General features: G+C 40.6%; 1 protein-coding gene across 1 annotated transcript in view; it reads right to left on the reverse strand.

Annotated features, from left to right (window-relative positions):
* Window positions 1–8,270, reverse strand: part of LOC117488864 (vertebrate ancient opsin-like) — a 92,664-nt gene extending 84,394 nt beyond the window's left edge. Inside the window, exon 1 of the mRNA XM_034138012.1 lies at window positions 7,898–8,270. Coding sequence (XP_033993903.1) covers window positions 7,898–8,270 — 373 coding nt within the window. The remainder of the gene's footprint in view (window positions 1–7,897) is intronic.
* Between the last annotated feature and the right edge of the window lie 9,761 nt (window positions 8,271–18,031).

The raw sequence follows: 18,031 nt of genomic DNA on the forward strand, positions 1-18,031 counted from the left end.
AAAACAAGTGAAATTTGACCTTTTTAGAGAGATTTAGCCAAAAAAAACCACTTCTGGGGTCATTTGGGTGGATTTGACCTATCTCTGGCCCCCCTTGCTCGATTTTGATGAATGAAATCTCTTTATAACCGCTAGAGCCAATGGAATCGAGGGAAAGTTATATACACACCAACACGTTAACAAATGAGCAGTGAGAGTGACGCGTTACCAAAACCGGAAGCTGCATACACTCTGGTGGCTACCATTAGCAGCTAACATTTCCGCTCCGATTTTTACATAAAAAATTGAATTATGGATTATAAATAATTTTTTAAAAGGCACAGGTACATTATCAACCTATGGATCAACAGTTGTAGACATTTTTCTTTTCGTTTTAATGCCATTGAACACGTCTTTTGACCTAATTGACAGCTACGGTGAGACGATCTGCCGTAAAAGCTCCGTAAATGTACGTGTTGTGATGTCTGTGTTTGCTTCCCCTGTCGCAAGTTCGGATCGCTCAGTGATGATACTATACCTAAATAATCAGTGGAGTCTCAGCTTTAATAGGCTATATTGTATGTGCAGCTACGATAAGTAATAAGGGTATCTTTATCTTGAATTGTGTGCCGCAGTGCGTTAGAAATTTTTCGCTCAGGGGTCATTTAGACCCTTCTTATGAGACTTGTGTTTTGTTTTGGTAAAAATGGTTCATATCTTCAGTTAGCTGAGATTCTTCCCGTTAATCTGGTGCTACACATTAATAGTTTCATAAATGTTAAGAAGCCCTGAGACATTATCTCGAAAACAAAACGGTGGGAGGGGTCCAATGGGGGGACCGCCGTGCTTAAGAGGTTAAATAAGCCATTAAAACTTACATTTTAGGTTAGTTTTCAGCAAGAGTGACCTTTGGCCAACTTTATAATCCCCAAACGTCAACCTTTGCAGCGTTTCTTTATTTGTAGCGCTTCAAGTAAGCGACATATTTCGTCAAGTTGGTATGTGTTTTCTGAATGTGTTGTTTTGTCAAGTCCGTGAAGATGTTTCTTTATTATGAATCACCTTGAACTGCACTTATTGTATGAAAAGTGCCATACAAATAAAGATTATTATTATTATTATTTGCATGTGTTTGTCTTTTTTATATATGCATTTTATTTTAAACCGCAGCACGTTTCTCCTTATGGAATTGTTTTGGCCGTTGTAGCGCGTTTGCACCTTTCAGCCACCGTACTTCTTCTCCTTCTGGCAAGTCTAAAAGCTGTATTTAACGACTGAACACTGCGATAAGAGTTTCATATTAAAAAAGCCAAGACCTGTTGGAAATCAACTGGAACCTCGCACTGACCCCAGCAGGAATTTTGTCCCACATTCATTTGCTCCCCTACATGCACATCCATTCCTGTGCCGGCGTCTTCCTGGATGAGCGTGCATGCAGGAGGGGAATCTAACGTCAGAATGCATCTTGCAGCCCTGGCAAGGTTAGTGCAGTGGCTGTGTGCAGAGTCCACTGGAGGCCGGATGAGGCGGCTAACAGTATGCAGGCTCACGCAGACCTGGTGACAAATACAGACCCTCTCCTGCCCCCCAACTGTATTAAAGTTCAGCGACATGGAGAGGAAAATGCAAAGAGGCAGGTAGAAGAGGTGAAGCGGCTAAATGCTTGCCAGGAGGCTGACTGCCAAAGAGAAGAAAGAGCAGGGTGTGAGTTGTCTTAGCACACACACACACACACACACACACACAACACACACACACACACACACACACACACACACACACACACACACACACACACACACACACACACACACACACCACAACACACACACACACCACACACACACACACACACACACACACGTCTGCACAAATTGTCTTCAGTTTTGTTGCTCTTGGCATAAAGTCAAAGCGCTGTATCTTCAGTTGTTCAGTCTTTGAACAATCCTAGACGTTATGGGCTCAAAGCAGTGGCAAAAAGTAGATGTCGGGAGGGAGAAGGAATACAATGTTCCAACAGAACGCTAACAATGTCTTTGTCATTGACAGTGATGCCCCCTTATTTGAAGCAACATCGATCACTCGGCAAAAGCTTCATAGAGATTTAGTGAAGACAGACAGTCACTTTGTCAAAGCTGCACCTGGCGTTATTCATCTAAACAATCCATTTGACTTCTCCTTTTCAGACCCTCCCTTATACTCTTTCTTTTACTTTGTTTTTATGAGCCTATTGAGGAATGACTTATCTAAAACAATAACGGCTCTAATGATGTCTTTGAGCCATCTCTCTTTCTTTTCTGTTTTAGCTCAAACAAGCCAAGGTCCTGTCAGAAGGATTTGTATAAATTGGCTCCTTGTGGATGTCAGCGTCACACATCTCTCTAAATCTCGACATAACACGAGGGGTTAGCGAGACAGCAGCTACAATCAGAGTACATCCTGATACTGAGAAACATCAAGGACTCGCTTTATTTCTCTGCGATACGACTGAAATGAAGTGATCCTGTGGAGGAAATTGGCTTGCCAACTTATCCCAGAGGAAGTGGAAGTAGCGCTTGTGAATCCGTTTTCAATTAAAAAAGTTTGACAGATCTAAGAGGCTTTTAAGCAAAAGAAAATTCAATTTAGTTATGTTGAATGTACTGGGTGGAAATAGTAGCACTAGATAAAAGGAAGCAACACGGTGGCCTGCTGAGAAGAAGCCATGGAGGGACGTTTGTGCTGCATAAATGTCTCTCACTGAGTGTGAGGGCTGGAAGGCTGCAGCTCTTTCCTCTGCTGCAGGGAGGAGCTAACTGTCCTAACACCAGGTCATGTGACTCCATGCACTTTGCTTGCAAAATGCCACTGTAGGAGACACGCAATTATTTTAGAGATGCAAAATGACCATAAGAATATTCAGAACAACTATGGAAAGATGCAAAACTACCAAAAACAATGCATACATAAAAATAAATAAAAAACTGAAAAGATAAGTGCAAAATTACCAAAAAGATGAAACATTTTAACAAAAAGATTCCACAAAGAAATGTATAACTACAAATAAGTAATGAAAACCCCTTATAAGGAGATGCCAAACTACTACAAAGAGACACACAATTATTTCAGAGATGCAAAATGACCACAAGGTTATGCAGAACAACTATGAAAAGTTGCAAAACTACCGCAAACAATGCATTTATAAAAAGAAAGAAAAAAAGAATTGCAAAATTACCATAAAAATTCAACATTATCACAAAAAGACGCAAAACTTCCACATAGAAATAGTAAAATACCAATAAGTAATGAAAACCCCCTCTAGGGAGATGCCACACTAATACAAACAAAGGCCAATCTCCCACAAAGGTGCAAAACTACCATAGTAAACTTCAAAATCACCACAAATATTCCAAACTACCACTAAAATTGACAATACTTACATATAAAGAAACTAAAAACCACCACAAGGATAAGCAAAACAACAACAAAGAGACAAACAATTACCACAAACAAATGCAAATCTAACACAAAGAACATAAAAACTCCCACAAAGAGATGCAAACGATCACAAAGACGCAACGCGAGCACTAAGAAAGGCAAAACAATTATAAAGAGGAGAAAAATATACCACAGTGAAATGCAAAACTACTCAAAAGAGGTGCTGAACATACACAAAGAGACACAAAACTACCCAAAAGGAACACAAAACTATCAGAGTACTACCACAAATAGGCCAAACTACCATTAAAAGTCACAATAGTACCACAAGGATATGATTATGAAAAACATACAAAGAGCGAAAAGCTAGGAGAAAAGTTGCAGAACTTACACAAATAGACACCAAATAACCAGCCAAAGACACACAAGTTACCAAAAACATATTCAGAACAATCGCTTTACAATCATCTCTAAATGAAAAACTACCACTAACTCAGTATTATCTCAAAGAGACATAAAACTACCAAAACAGTTGTGTCTCTCTCAGTCCGGGTGTTCTGGACAGTTTTGTCTCACAATCCGTCCATGCTCAGAAACAGTCCTATGTGTCACAGGGTTACAGAAGCAACACATTTCTCCAAATTCAGCCTCCATCTTCTGCTTCACATTTATCAACATGTTTGGTGGTTTAGAAGTGTGCATGGCGCTGCTTTACTTTAAGCAAGGCATCCTGCATTGACGGTACTAAAGAGCAGCGGAGGTCTACACCTTTCAAAAAGCTCTTGATATTTCATCATCCTGTTAGAAGCCATTCACAAAGTAAACATGTTTGTCTCCCAAAGCCATTTCGGAATTCATCTTAGAAAGAAGCTTACCATGAATACCATTGGCATTGATTCACTTAACATGGTGTGTATTGCTTGAAACAAAGTGAAAAACATGACAGATTATTAAAACATGCCACTCCTAAGGACTTAAACTCAAGCATGCTAATGAACAAGGCCAACCAAAACTTGTCCTGTGTATACCAACTCTCTACTCATATGTTTTTCTTTTCTTACACGATTCTGCAATTACTGACAAGTGGTGCGTCTCAAATGTTGGTCTGCCAAACATTCTTTGAAATATGCACTCTGATATTTTATAATACACATGAGTGCACATGTCCTGACATTGTGTGAATGTCACAGAGAGGATAAATGAGTGTTTTTCAAAAATCCGACAGGCTGCCATGGTCTTCAAAGCTTGTTTTGGATGCCTTGGAAAAAGCTTTTAAAGCAATTAGAGGGACTGATGACAAGAAAGCGCTGTTCATTAAATAACCTCAAATCAAGCATCAGGCCAATGACACCCGGTGATAGGAGAGCACTTTTATGTTTTAAAGCATCCTGCAAATGATTTGTAGCATCAAACAAATGTCATTCCTAATCATGCATCTGAAGCTTTGATGGATTCTGGGCTCAAGGGAAATCAATATGATTTTTGTTTTTATGTTTCTTGAATACAAAACTCCCTTTTTGCAACCTTTACATAGCACCCCATGTCCTCTAGAAATAGCTTTTCCCCGCCACCCTGTGTCTTGTTCCAGGTGAGAAAGCAAGTGTTTTATTCTCAGTGCATCACTGCACCCAATTTGCATCGCTATCAGCACTCTTGAGCAAAAGTAGACCCAGTGGTGGAAGAAGTACTCAGATTATATACTCTAGTAAAAGTAGAAATATTCATTATCTTTCATGCATTTTTCTAACAGATCCCATGAGACCCAAAACAAGATTATTCACATATGTAAATTGTGAGTTGATGTATTATGATCCTATGTGCTCTTTATAGAGAACCGCAGTGACGCGTCCTAAAACCCGGAAGTAAGTCAGCATTTTTACCACGTCCGGTTCCTTCGACAAAATGCAATGCAATTTCTCCATAGGATTTTGGAAAATAGCTGGAAATAAGGTCTGTGTTTGACACAAATTGAAGAGACAGATCACGTTTTGTTCTACGACATTAAATACATCAGCAGTGACCCCGATGGTGATTTTTGAAGAGTTTACGTGTCTGAAAAATGATGGTTGTTAACAAGTGGCTGAATAGGACTACAGAAGTTGTCCAGGCCGTTTTACGTCATTACACCGAACACGTAAACACTCCCGCTAAGTTTGTTTGCCCTGTTCTGCTTCAAAGCAAGTACCTGCCTCCTGCTAACTGTTCAAACAAACGCTTCAACTTGTACCATTTTGAATCTGTATGTTTGAATATTGATCTTAAAGTGGACCTATCATGCTATATTTGAATAATATAGTGTAGGACCATACCTATATAAGGCATATTTATACTTTTTTTTTTTTTAAATACCAAACAGATCATGCATTTTAGCCATGCCTCATTTTGCTCAATTTGACAATTTTCTAGCTCTGTTTGTGCAGGGGCAGATTCAGTGAGAACAGCACCATCTACAGGCCTGGCATATGTACTACAGCGTCTCCAGCGCTTTCGAGGCAATGGCCGTGGCTGTCTCCTCCTGATTGGTGTAGTTGGCCCAATAGCCGTAGCGCCACTGTCCTGACGTCAGGACAGTGTTCAAATCTGGATCAGTTTTTATCAGATCCGTTGCAGCCCCTTTTTTAGAGATTTTGGTATGGAGGAAAAGAGAGAGGGTTGTGTTTTCTGACACTTGGTGAGTTCCCTGGAACACCGGGGACACATATTCATGTATAAAAGACGTACAAAAGTGCATTTTGCATGATAGGTCCCCTTTAAGTTGGCGTGACGTTTTTTTTCACTGTCTCTTTTTGCTTTTGTTTTCTAGGTTTTTCTAGTTTTAGTTGATTTATATTTATATACTGTATATGTATTTACTTTAAGTGTAATGCTGTTGGAAATGTTAGCCTATAATCAGAGGTGGAATTTAATACATGTATTTTCACACTATGCAACTTTATACTTACTCCTCTACATGTTGTAGGCAAATGTTGTACTTTTCACTCCACTTCATTTATTTTACAGATTGAGGTAACCTCTTTGAGGATTTAGATTATTACAAACAATATAAATCAACGTATACATTAGTATATTAAAGGTTAAACTACCCAGTTTTATCAAAAGTAATCCAAATAAATCCCACCTTTACCAAGTTCAACAGTGAATGATTATTATAACACAATTATGAATACATGGTGTTCAAATCTGCTAAATGACTTCAGTTCCTTTTCGTACTTAAAGCATATTTTGATGCCAATACTTTTGAACTTTTACTTAAGTACAATTTTGAATGCAGGACTTGTATTTGTAACCAAGTACGTTTACCATCCCCCCTGTATTGCTAAATGTACTTCAATAAAGTACTTCTTCCACCTCTGCCTATAATTAGATGTCAATGTAAATTACTTTAGTTTATATATTTTCTATGAGCTAATAATCAGAATCCGTTAAGTAACTACCAAAATGTAGTGGAGTATAAGTATTAATTAGCATAACATGAAAATACTATTTTTTTTTTAACTTTAAGTACCTTCAAATTGTACTTGAGTACAATATTTGAGTACATTTACTTGATAACATTTCACCACTAAACCAGAGCCCCTTTTCTCATTGCACATTTCCTAATGGTGATTTGTTTCTGCAACAAATGCATTTCCCTACATCCCAGAGACCTTGATGAGCAACGATCTTCCCTTGCCTCAGGCAGTAACAAGCATTTAGCGGCCATTTGATACCTCTCTGTACATAACGTTATACAGCACATCAGCCTAAATGCACTGACAGCTCTGTGTGACACGTTTCCAGAGTTCCTAAGGACATTTGAACAAGTGACTGAGAGCTCAGCACACCATATGCTTCCCAAAATGGCCCTGAAGCCATGAAATGTGCAGCTTTGGAAGAGGGCTGGAAGAGATTCAACAGTCACTCATGCAGCCCCAAACGGAGATAATGTCCAGTATTACACAAGATCTCCTCACCCGGACAGAAACCAAGGCATCACCAGGGACCGCGAGGTGCGTCCATGCGTGAGATCCGAGACCCCGCTCTACTGGGTTACCTCGTACGGCTTTTCCGCAAACACAACAGCCAATGAGACAAACTGCAGCTTCTGCAAAGAAGACCTTTAAAATCTGCAGGATAATTACAACCACAATAAAGAAAAGGAAGCTTAAAAGGGAGACCATTTTCACAAGTATGCGGAGGAATGAAAAACAAATAAATCGACCAAACAATGGGTTCGATTTGTTCGAATTTGGCGTGGTATAAAGCAACTCATTGTCTCAGTTCAATTCATATTGGCTACACCGATTTCATGCTTTTACTTGAAAGTTTGATACAACCAAAAATACAAAGAGTTACGAGGAAAGATATACTATGGCATCATTTTTGTATCTTTAATTTCGACCCCAGAAATTAAGTATTTTACTCTCGCAGCGTTCCACAAATACGGCGTACTATCAGTCTCCTATAACAACGTACAGTACAAATACAACCCAAACGATCAACGTTACGCATTTCTACTCACCAAACAGGGAGTTTGCGAAGCCGTACCACATGCATCCTCCTTCCCCTATGAGCCACCTTCCCTGCGTGCTGGCGGCGAAGCTGAACGGAGTCCCCAGCACGCAAACCAGCAGGTCGCTGATGGAAATGTTAATCAGGAGCAGGTTGATGGGAGACCGCAGCATCTTGTAGCGGCAGAAGAGAATGAGCACCAGCAGATTGTTGAGCAGTCCGAAAGTGCCGATGAAGCCCAGGCACACAGCCACCACCAGGTTCCCTGTCGGACTCAGGGTGGACCGGTAGGAGCCTCCCCCCTGGTGCCCGTCCCCGACCGCGGCACACAGCGCGCTGTTTGCCCCCGCGCAGCCACTCAGGCTCACGTTGGACACGATCATCGCGGTCCGGTGTCCCGGCGGCGGCACACTGGGTGGCCACACTGCCACCGAACGAAAGCTAATGTGTCGTTGGCATTTATTTTTTATTTGTCTGTGTTTGGGAAAAATAATTGTCTAGACAAGCTGTCGCGAGCAACACTTGTTGCTTTAAGACATGGCAAATAGAGAAAGAAAATCCAAACAGAAATATGGGAGAATTGAGAAAAAGTGAGTTCGCTGGAGGTGTCAAACTTTGTGCAGATCAGGGGATTGTTCGGAAAAAACACCTTTTGGTTACCCACTGTGTGCAAAGACGCTCCTGTCTCCTCTCTCTGTCCGATTTAAATCACGGTTGGCCGCTCTCCAGCGGCTAAATGGGGGCGGAGTGGGGAAGAGAGCAGCAGACCAACCAGACGATCATCATGAGGCTCTCAGACAGATCTGTGTTTCAGCTCTGTCTCTCGAGGGAGAGAGAGAAAGTCCAACTTAAAACTTCCAGGAGCTGTTCTCTCTCTCTCCCGGTGCCGGTCCAATGAGCGCGAAATGATGCGCGGCGCTGTCCATGGTGCTGAACGCCTGCTGCACCGACAAACAGCTTACTACAGTCCGTCTGCATTTTAAATCAAGTTCTGAAATAACTCATAATGATTAAAAACAAAAAAAACAGCCGTTTGGTTATCTTAAATATTAAGATTATCATTAGTATTCTTGCTTTTTTTTTACCAATGTATTTATTTGGAATATGTTTATATTATTATTTGTTTTATTATTGACGTGATTATTTTTTATCTTGCTCACTCTTTCTTCTACCCATAAATAGAGAAACAAAACCCCGTAGCCACACACACACACACACACACACACACACACACACACACACACACACACACACACACACACACATACACACACACACACACACACACACACATAGCTCTATTGAATCCATATTCAATAGAGCTATAAGGACTCGTAGAGTAGATTGGAAATGCTTCAAGCCTCGTTTCACTCCGTCTGACTTGTGTTGGGAGTGAACTTACAGTATGGTCCACTGGGTCATGATGTGATGTGCCAAAAGGCCCTTTTACCAGTTGCCACCGAAACCCAGGACAAAGAAGAAAATTAGAAGGAGGAGGAGAGGAGGAAACATGGGATGAGAAAAGTGTGAGAGGGATCGAATATATGGATTTCCTTTCCTTACAGTACATATAACAAGACTGCCTACACACAGGGACCACTACTACTGTACTACTACTACTACTACTACTACTACTACTACTACTACTACTACTATTACTACTACTACTACTACTACTACTACTACTACTACTACTACTACTACTACCACACACACACACACACACACACCACACCACACACACACACACACACACACACACACACACACACACACACACACACACACACACCTACTCAACACCTGTATAACTATTTTGTCATTTGTGTGTATATTGTTTCGGTGAACATTTGTAAGTCTTTACTGTCATGTCTTGTAAACACCTAATTACTAAAATAAAATAAAATAACAAAGTCATTAACCGTTTAATTAATGTAACTGGTCGTAATTGTAGCATTATAATTTGAGTTTGCGATTGATTATGGGATGTCATAAATGAATAGTTACATGAATGTTAATAATTTTGTTAATGATTTTCACAGGACGACTAGAATGAGAAATGTTTGAGTCATAGCCTCCACACCTGTTATTTTAGATGAAATATATTATTTATTATTTGGCACAGAGGGTCTTATTGCTGTTCTCCTAAATTAGACACAAGGAAATGATGCACTGACTCATTGTACAGATTTAGCCCCACACTCAAGCTGAATCACCCTCCTTGTCAAAGATGACATTTCCAGGAAAACTGAATGGGTGTTGTTTCAGACCGTGAGGTGGTGAGGGGGTCACTAAGGAGCACGGTGGAATACATTCAGCATGCCTCTTAGTTTTCACACAAATCTGGAAGTTGGAAAATTTGACATTTAAGCTGATTCTTTCCTCCACAGAAATCCATTATAGTAGATTTCTGCTGTCCAATGACTTTTCCTATTTTCTGTTTTGGTTGATGCTATCTGTGAAATAGATTTATAATTCCTGCCATCTGCCAGAAGTGAAAAAATATACCACAGGTATGGCAGTTTTCTGACGGGAATAATGAGGAGCAGGGAAATGCTAAAATATGACGAGTGTCAGGCTTTACCCTCATGCTGTCTATATACTGTAGTGTAGCACAGGCTGAGAGAAGCTGCACTTGTTTTGTTACTGAACTTTTGCTCTCTTCCAAGTCCAACAAGCATTTTTGGGACAAACCATGGTCATCTGCAGATTTTAACTGACCTCTTTTCTCTTCATTACATTCTTTACAATAGTGTTTACCCGCATGGACTTTATATTGTCTTGGTAACATGTAGATCATATTAAAAAGATAAAAAAATAAGCAAGTTTACCAAGTGCTTAAACTTACATTATTTATAATATCCAGCAAGGGATGACTCCTCTATTGCAAAAGAGATCTGATTGCATAGAAGTCTATGAGCCATTTACCATTGTGAATTGGATTGTAAACTCTGTAAACATGTTCCTATTGATTGTTTGTTCTAAATTGATAGTTTGAAGTATTTCTGAAAAATAAATGTGATCACTTAAAGGTCCCATGACATGGCCATTTCTACTGATCATAATTCCATTGTTGAGTTCTACTAGAATAGATGTATATTGTTCAATGTTCCAAAATCACATTGGTTTCTCATACAGCATCTCTGTATAGTATGTGTATTCACTCTCTGTCCTACACGCCTTGTTGGAGCTCCTGCCCCCCCCCCTCCCTATGAGCCTACTGTGCTCTGATTGGTCAGCTCGCCCACTCTGTTCTGATTAGCCAACCACCAGCTGAACATCAGTGTTTATGTGTTACAATGGCATTTGTTAGCAACCAGGAAATGACACCAGTAATGACAAACAGATGAGAATGCTGCGTGGGGGTCTGGGTGCCGTGTTGGTGGGATGTTGCAGGGCTCACTGCTCCGCCCTTTGAGGCTCGAGGAGCGGACAGTGTGAGCTGGATTACTGGTGTCGTTTCCTGGTTGCTGCGGTGTCCCTCTGGCACGGCACTTGGTCTATATCCAGCATCCAGGGAAACACAGCGGGAAATCCACCTCACACTGTCCGCTCCGGGAGCCTCGCGGGGCGGACTCCTGAGCTGCTCGGGGAGTCCACCCTGGCAGAGGGTGTGTGCTTATTGTTTCTATAGCTGTGTGCCAATTGGTCCAGACTTAGTGACGTCAATAGGCCCCGGAAGAAAAAAAATCTCCAACGAGGCGTTCTGGGGCAGCATAGACACGTATTTTCTGTGTTAGAGTTTTAATCGCTACAGATCTTAGTGCTGCATTTGATACTGTTGATCACAACATATTGCTAGACCGACTAGAAAACTCGGTGGGAGCTTCGGCAACAGTTCTAAATTGGTTTGGTTCCTACTTAAAGGGGACCTATCATGCAAAATGCACTTTTGTACGTCTTTTATACATGAATATGTGTCCCCGGTGTTCCAGTGAACTCACCAAGTGTCAGAAAACACAACCCTCTCTCTTTCCTCCATACCCAAATCTCTAAAAACGGGAATGCAACGGATCTGATACAGATTTGAATTCTGTGACGTCAGAAAAGGGGTGCTCCGCCTATATGGGCAACTCTCCACCTATCAGGGGAATAGGGGGTTGGGCCACGGCCATTGCCGCTCGAAAGCACTGGAGACGCTGTAGTACATATGCCAGCCTGTAAGTGGCGCTGTAGTCTGCCACAAAAGCAGCGAAGAAGACTTCCCGCGCATGGTTGCCATGGTTGCCCTTCTGTTTATTCTCCGCTGTGGACGCTCTGGCTCTTTTTCTCCCTGCCCGAGGCAAGCGTTTGCTCCTGCTGCTGTAATTCAATGCAATCCTCCCCGAGGCAAGCGCTGTAATTCTCTCCGGTTAGTCCACCAGCAGATGACAAACACCCACCTCTCCGGCCTCTTCCAAGGAACGAGGGGACCGTGCGGCAGAGTTTCAGTTAGATTTCACCGGTCAACATGTCCGTTAAAGTTTAAATCTTCCGGACAAAATTAGAAAAGTGCCGCTCAAAGGTCTTCTTTGTTATTTATTGTACGGTGGCCCGGAAGTGCAAGACACCACAGCATTTCACAAAACACCACAGCATTTCACAAAACACAACAGCATTTCACAAAACACTACAGCATTTCAGAAAACACCACAGCATTTCAGAAAACACTACAGCATTTCAGAAAACACCACAGCGTTTTCTGAAATGCTGTTGTGTTTTGTGAAATGCTGTGGTGTTTTCTGAAATGCTGTAGTGTTTGTGAAATGCTGTTGTGTTTGTGAAATGCTGTGGTGTTTTGTGAAATGCTGCGGCGTTTTCTGAAATGCTGTTGTGTTTTCTGAAATGCTGTTGTGTTTTCTGAATGCTGTTGTGTTTTCTGAAATGCTGTGGTGTCTTGCACTTCCGGGCCACCGTATTATTGAGCTTTAAAACAAATGAATAACGACTCTATATAATCATATAATATAAAAGGACCAAATTATATTAACGATCTCCTGCAAAAGTATGAACCATCCAGGAGTCTCAGGTCTTCTGGGACGGGTCTGCTCTCTGCTACAAGAGTCAGAACTAAACATGGAGAAGCAGCATTTCGTTTTTATGCCCCGACCATCTGGAACAAACTCCCTGAATCCTGCAGGTCAGCTGCAACTGTTGATACTTTTAAATCGAGATTAAAAACGTATCTTTTTGACGCTGCATTGGCTGAGTTGTTCAAATTCAAACTGCAGTATGGCTTTTTATCCATGTATTTTATACCTGTTGTGTTGATTTTATTATCTTTGCTTTTTAAATGCCTTTTTATAATGTGCTTCCACTGTATTTGTTCTTAAATGTCTTTTATTTCATTTTGTAAAGCACTTTGGGTTGCCGTGTGCTGAAAGGTGCTATATAAATAAACTTGCCTTGCCTTGCCTTAAATGGTTTAGCCTCATTTGAAACTAATTCACCAGCCCTTACAACAGTTACACCCGTAATGTATTGCATGGACTTAATGTTGTCTAATTCACATGTAGACAAATACAATTAAAATATTATTTTTATGTGCACAAGTGCTTATTTAACTTATTTATGTACATTATTTCTCATATCCCGCAGGGGGCGACTCCTCCGGTTGCAAAAGAGATCTGATTGTATAGAAGTCTATAGAAATGAACCCCACTTCTAAATAGAATCTTTACCTCAGTGAAGCGATCCCTAATCACTTTTTTGAAGCGGGTATATCTGCATTTTGTTGTGATTTGAGTTTCCGTTATGTTATGGTTGCATGCACTTATTGTAAGTGACTTTGGATAAAAGCATCACCTAAATGAAATGTGATGTATTGTTCATTCTGAAAATGTTGGAACCAATTTACCATTACAGGTATGCTTGAGGGCGGTGTTACCGGTTAGTGACAAACTGCAGTGTCGTTTGATTAACTTGTTGTTCATGGGTTTTTTGTCCTAAAACTTTAACAGTTTAAAGAAAGCTAACGGTTACATTTTAGTCTCTTAAAAATGCCTTGTTCAAAGTTTGATTGTTTTAATCTTCACCTTCTGACTTTTGGTTCCGAAAACACAAGATTCCAAGTCCACAACCCTACTTTACATATCTTACAGATAAACTGCTACCAAATTTACATACTTGTTATACTATGGAGAAGAACAGCAAGTCCTAGTTTTAATTGGCCACTCTAGTATTAAGAACAGTTTGCATCTGGCAGCAGGTTACACAGAGGTCTCTGTTGGCTTCTGCGTTTGTTTCTCCATCCTCGTACAATACAGCACAGGCAGTCCACAATAGGATCCGTTGAAAAAGTCAAGTACGGGTTCAAAATGTCAGCAATAAGACGGCAATTAAATACAACTCATGGTCTGAAAGTTACACTATCAGATGGGAGACTTACTCTTTCACATCATGGTCCGTTCTAATCCCTCCCCACTACATAGCCCCATTGTCACACTGAAACAATGTAATTACCCGTGAAAACCGTACGATGACATTTACTCTGACATCTTCCCCGTATACAGTCCTACCTATAATTGGGCTGAATTAAGACACATGGGTTCTATTGTGAATACCAACCCCATCTAATCCTCTCAGTGTGACCGGGCACTTGGTATTAAGTTGGATTTCTGGCTCAACTCGTAGTGACGCTCTGGGGAGATGTTGAGGAACACATGGGGTTAGAAGGGCAACACAGAGAATCTATGTTTTGTGTAAATCAGAGAAAAGTTCCATCCAGAATGAAGACCAGGAAGGTTAGTGTTGCACAGAAAAGGGACTTTAAAGGTAGGGTAGGTACGTTTGAGAAACCGGCTCGAGATCGCTAGAATTTGAAAATACACAACCGGAGAAAATCTGCCACTTCCTTATAGAGCCCCTCCTCCAACACACACGAACGCGCACATGACCAATGAGGGCACGAGATAAGTTTGTGCACAGATGGAAGGCTGACAGGCAGGTAGGCCATCCAGTTATTTTAGCCGGGCCGGCTAAAATGATTGGTCGTGCTTTTTACAGTATTACGGCTTCCACAGATGACATTTTTTTATGGATTTTTTGTCAAAGCACTTAAGATATTCATTGCTATCGGGATGTTAAGAGCATTCCATGGAATATAACAAAAAGTGTATCTCGAGCCGGTTTCTCAAACTTACCCACCCCACCTTTAAGAGGACATAATGTTCATATTCAGGTTCATATCTGTATTTGGTGGCTCTACTGTGACATGTTTACATACTTTAATGTTTTAATCATCCACTTTTAATATTCAGAATTACATTACATATTTCTTCACAGTTATTTGTCAAAAATGATTGGTTTTCTTTTGTTGTATATTAATGTGTCCATTCCATATTTTCTCATTACTTCTTAGTTTCTCTAACCATATTTCTGTATGATCATTACACAACAAAGCAGATTCCTCGTGTGTGAAATCCTATTAATCCAGATTCTGGTGCTGGTCAACTCAGAAAAAGATATTAACGTTCTTAGCAATAACATTTAAAAAAATGTTTATGTTGCTTACATATTACGGCTTAGATCTCAGGAACATACTTACACCAGAAGAAAGACTTCCCAACTCTTGAGATGGAATTATAATAGGAGCACTTGAATGATATTGTTCGGTGGAGACTGGCTTAATTTTGTTTAATATCTCCATATAATTATATAAATATTGTGTACTTCCTCATCCTGACTTCACTGTTTTTAGTATCAGGCCTGGACATCAGTGCACTTTGAATTGTTTATCCCGCCTTGCAGAAAGATTACGGAGCCCTCGGTGCTTTGTTTGTGTCCACATTATGCCGGCCCTGAAGGTTCCCAACTCAAGGATAAAGTGTCACCAGGTACCGCCGTCGTGCATTCAAATCACCCACAAGGACGCCATGTACAAAATATGTTTGTATGCAAGTGCTGCAACCACTGCCATATTGTCAGAAACAGAAAACATGACGACAATGCTGTCAAGGAGAGGAAATGGATCGAGAACAAAAGTAGCGGCGAAGTAGCAGAGGAAGGTCAACACACATTTCCTGCTGTGTTGAAGGCTTTGCTTCAGCATGTTTATGGTACTCAACATTGAGAATATACAACAACAAAAAAACTCCCCATGACATTTTGTTCTACCTTAATGTGCCCTTCCCTCTTAGAATGACCTAGGATAGTGTCCACTGCTGCTCGGCCACTTAATATGCTCGAGGCTTTGAGAAGAGATCAAATGAATTGCGGTGCCATGCTTCATATGGATTTATTGTCCGCAGATCTGATATGCAGGTCCGCCACAGCCCCTAGTTTATCCGGACACCCGTGTCACTAGAACCCTGAGCTTAAAATGGTCCGCACACACAGCCTGTCATGACATGTAGCAGAAGGAGAGAATATATCTTGCGTTGGTGAAGACATTTTTTCTGAGAATACATTTTGAGAGGCCGGTGAGTGGCAACTCATGATTCAGCTCGACATCTTTTGGCAAACTGACAGGTGTCAACTCCAGTGAATGTCCCAGGGAAGAGAAATGTGTCTATCATATGGACTTTATAGTGGAGTTTTTTAAAAACAATCTTTAAACTTCTATCACAACTGAGCAACTAAAGTCCACTAGAGGAAGACTGTGGGATGAGACTGTGCATTTGTGGACCTTAAAGGGGCCCTATGCTAATTAAGGTTTCATAATTGTACTTAGTGTCTCTACTGTGACATGTTTCCATGCTTCATGTTCAAAAAGCTCTTCATTTTTCTCATACTGCCTGTGCTGCAGCACCTCTTTCCACCCTCTGTCTGAAACCAGAGCCCAGTCTGCTCTGATTGGTTAGCTGGCAGGCTCTGTTGTGATTGGTCAACCGCTTAGAGATGTCCCGCCCCTTAGCCTATCACGTATAATGTGTTGGCGCGCTAGCACAATAGAAGCAAAAGAGTGTGAGAGAAACCCTCTGGAGGAACTTTTGGATTTGAGTCTTTGCAGACCATTGACATGCACAGAAACCTATATAACACACTACAGGAAAGAGAAAACATCAAGAAGTGTAATAGGACTCTTTAGTTAAAATGTCTTTCTTTACTCAATGTAATAATAAACATATTTTCATGACCCTTGAACTACTTACTACAAACACTGTCACTGGCACACCCTTCACATATTAAGGCAGCAACAAAATATGATTCTCATTATTGATTAATTGGCAGATTATTTTCTTAATAATCAGTTTTTCACATACCCTCGTGGGTACCACCTTACAATAAGACTACCCTTATAAAGGGTTTACGAATAGTTTGTAAATCGTTTAATACACATGTCCATTTATGAAAGAGTTATAACATTCACGCTGACCTACAGTAATACACATTTTTCACATGAAGTGCAAAGTAAAGATGCAACAGAACCAAGCAAACATTTTATTCACACATGAAGAAAATCAGGACTCAAATAATGACTGTTTAGTATGACACATATTTAAACATAAAAGCTTTTATCAGACATAAATGAAAGACTTGGTAAGACATAATGGTACTCAGACTGGAAAGGCTTTGTCTATATCCTTGAACAAGCGTCCAAGCAGTCCATCAGGGTGAGCAGAGCCAAGCCAAGATGAGCATTCAAGAACCTTGAGGTGTTTCCTCCAACAAACTCTCTGTACGGTTTCCTCTCAGTCTACGGACATGTCCTTTGACGGTCGACCTAGCTCTTTCATTATGTTGGATATGACTGCCAGTCTGGGGGTTCACAAACCACCTGCTGCGGTTTATGGTGTATTGGTTGTAGCCCATTTACTCAGCACTCTCCTGTATGCCCTCCACTCATCACTAATAATGCTACTTCCTGACTTAACATGCCGTCTAATCAGAGGGACAAGGTGGCATCTTGATCGTTTCTCCACTAGTTTCAACACTAGTCTCCGCCTTTTGTCTTTAACTCCCATCATTCCGAAGACCCATTTCTTCCTTCTCCAGCTATGTCCAAAGCGTCCACGTGCATACTAACGAAAAATAAATCATAACATCATCTTAGTTAACAACAAAATGCACACAAATTACAGTAAAAATTGTTGCACATCATGTTTCCAAATGCCATACTTGTTTATTATGTGCATTGTATAACATACATTTAAGGATAATTATACAGTAATGGTCCATTGATTTTTTAAATTTATTTTGTATTCTCTTGTAAAGAAAGCCCAGT

Source organism: Trematomus bernacchii, unplaced genomic scaffold (genome assembly GCF_902827165.1).
Source record: "Trematomus bernacchii unplaced genomic scaffold, fTreBer1.1, whole genome shotgun sequence".
Classification (NCBI taxonomy): domain Eukaryota; kingdom Metazoa; phylum Chordata; class Actinopteri; order Perciformes; family Nototheniidae; genus Trematomus; species Trematomus bernacchii.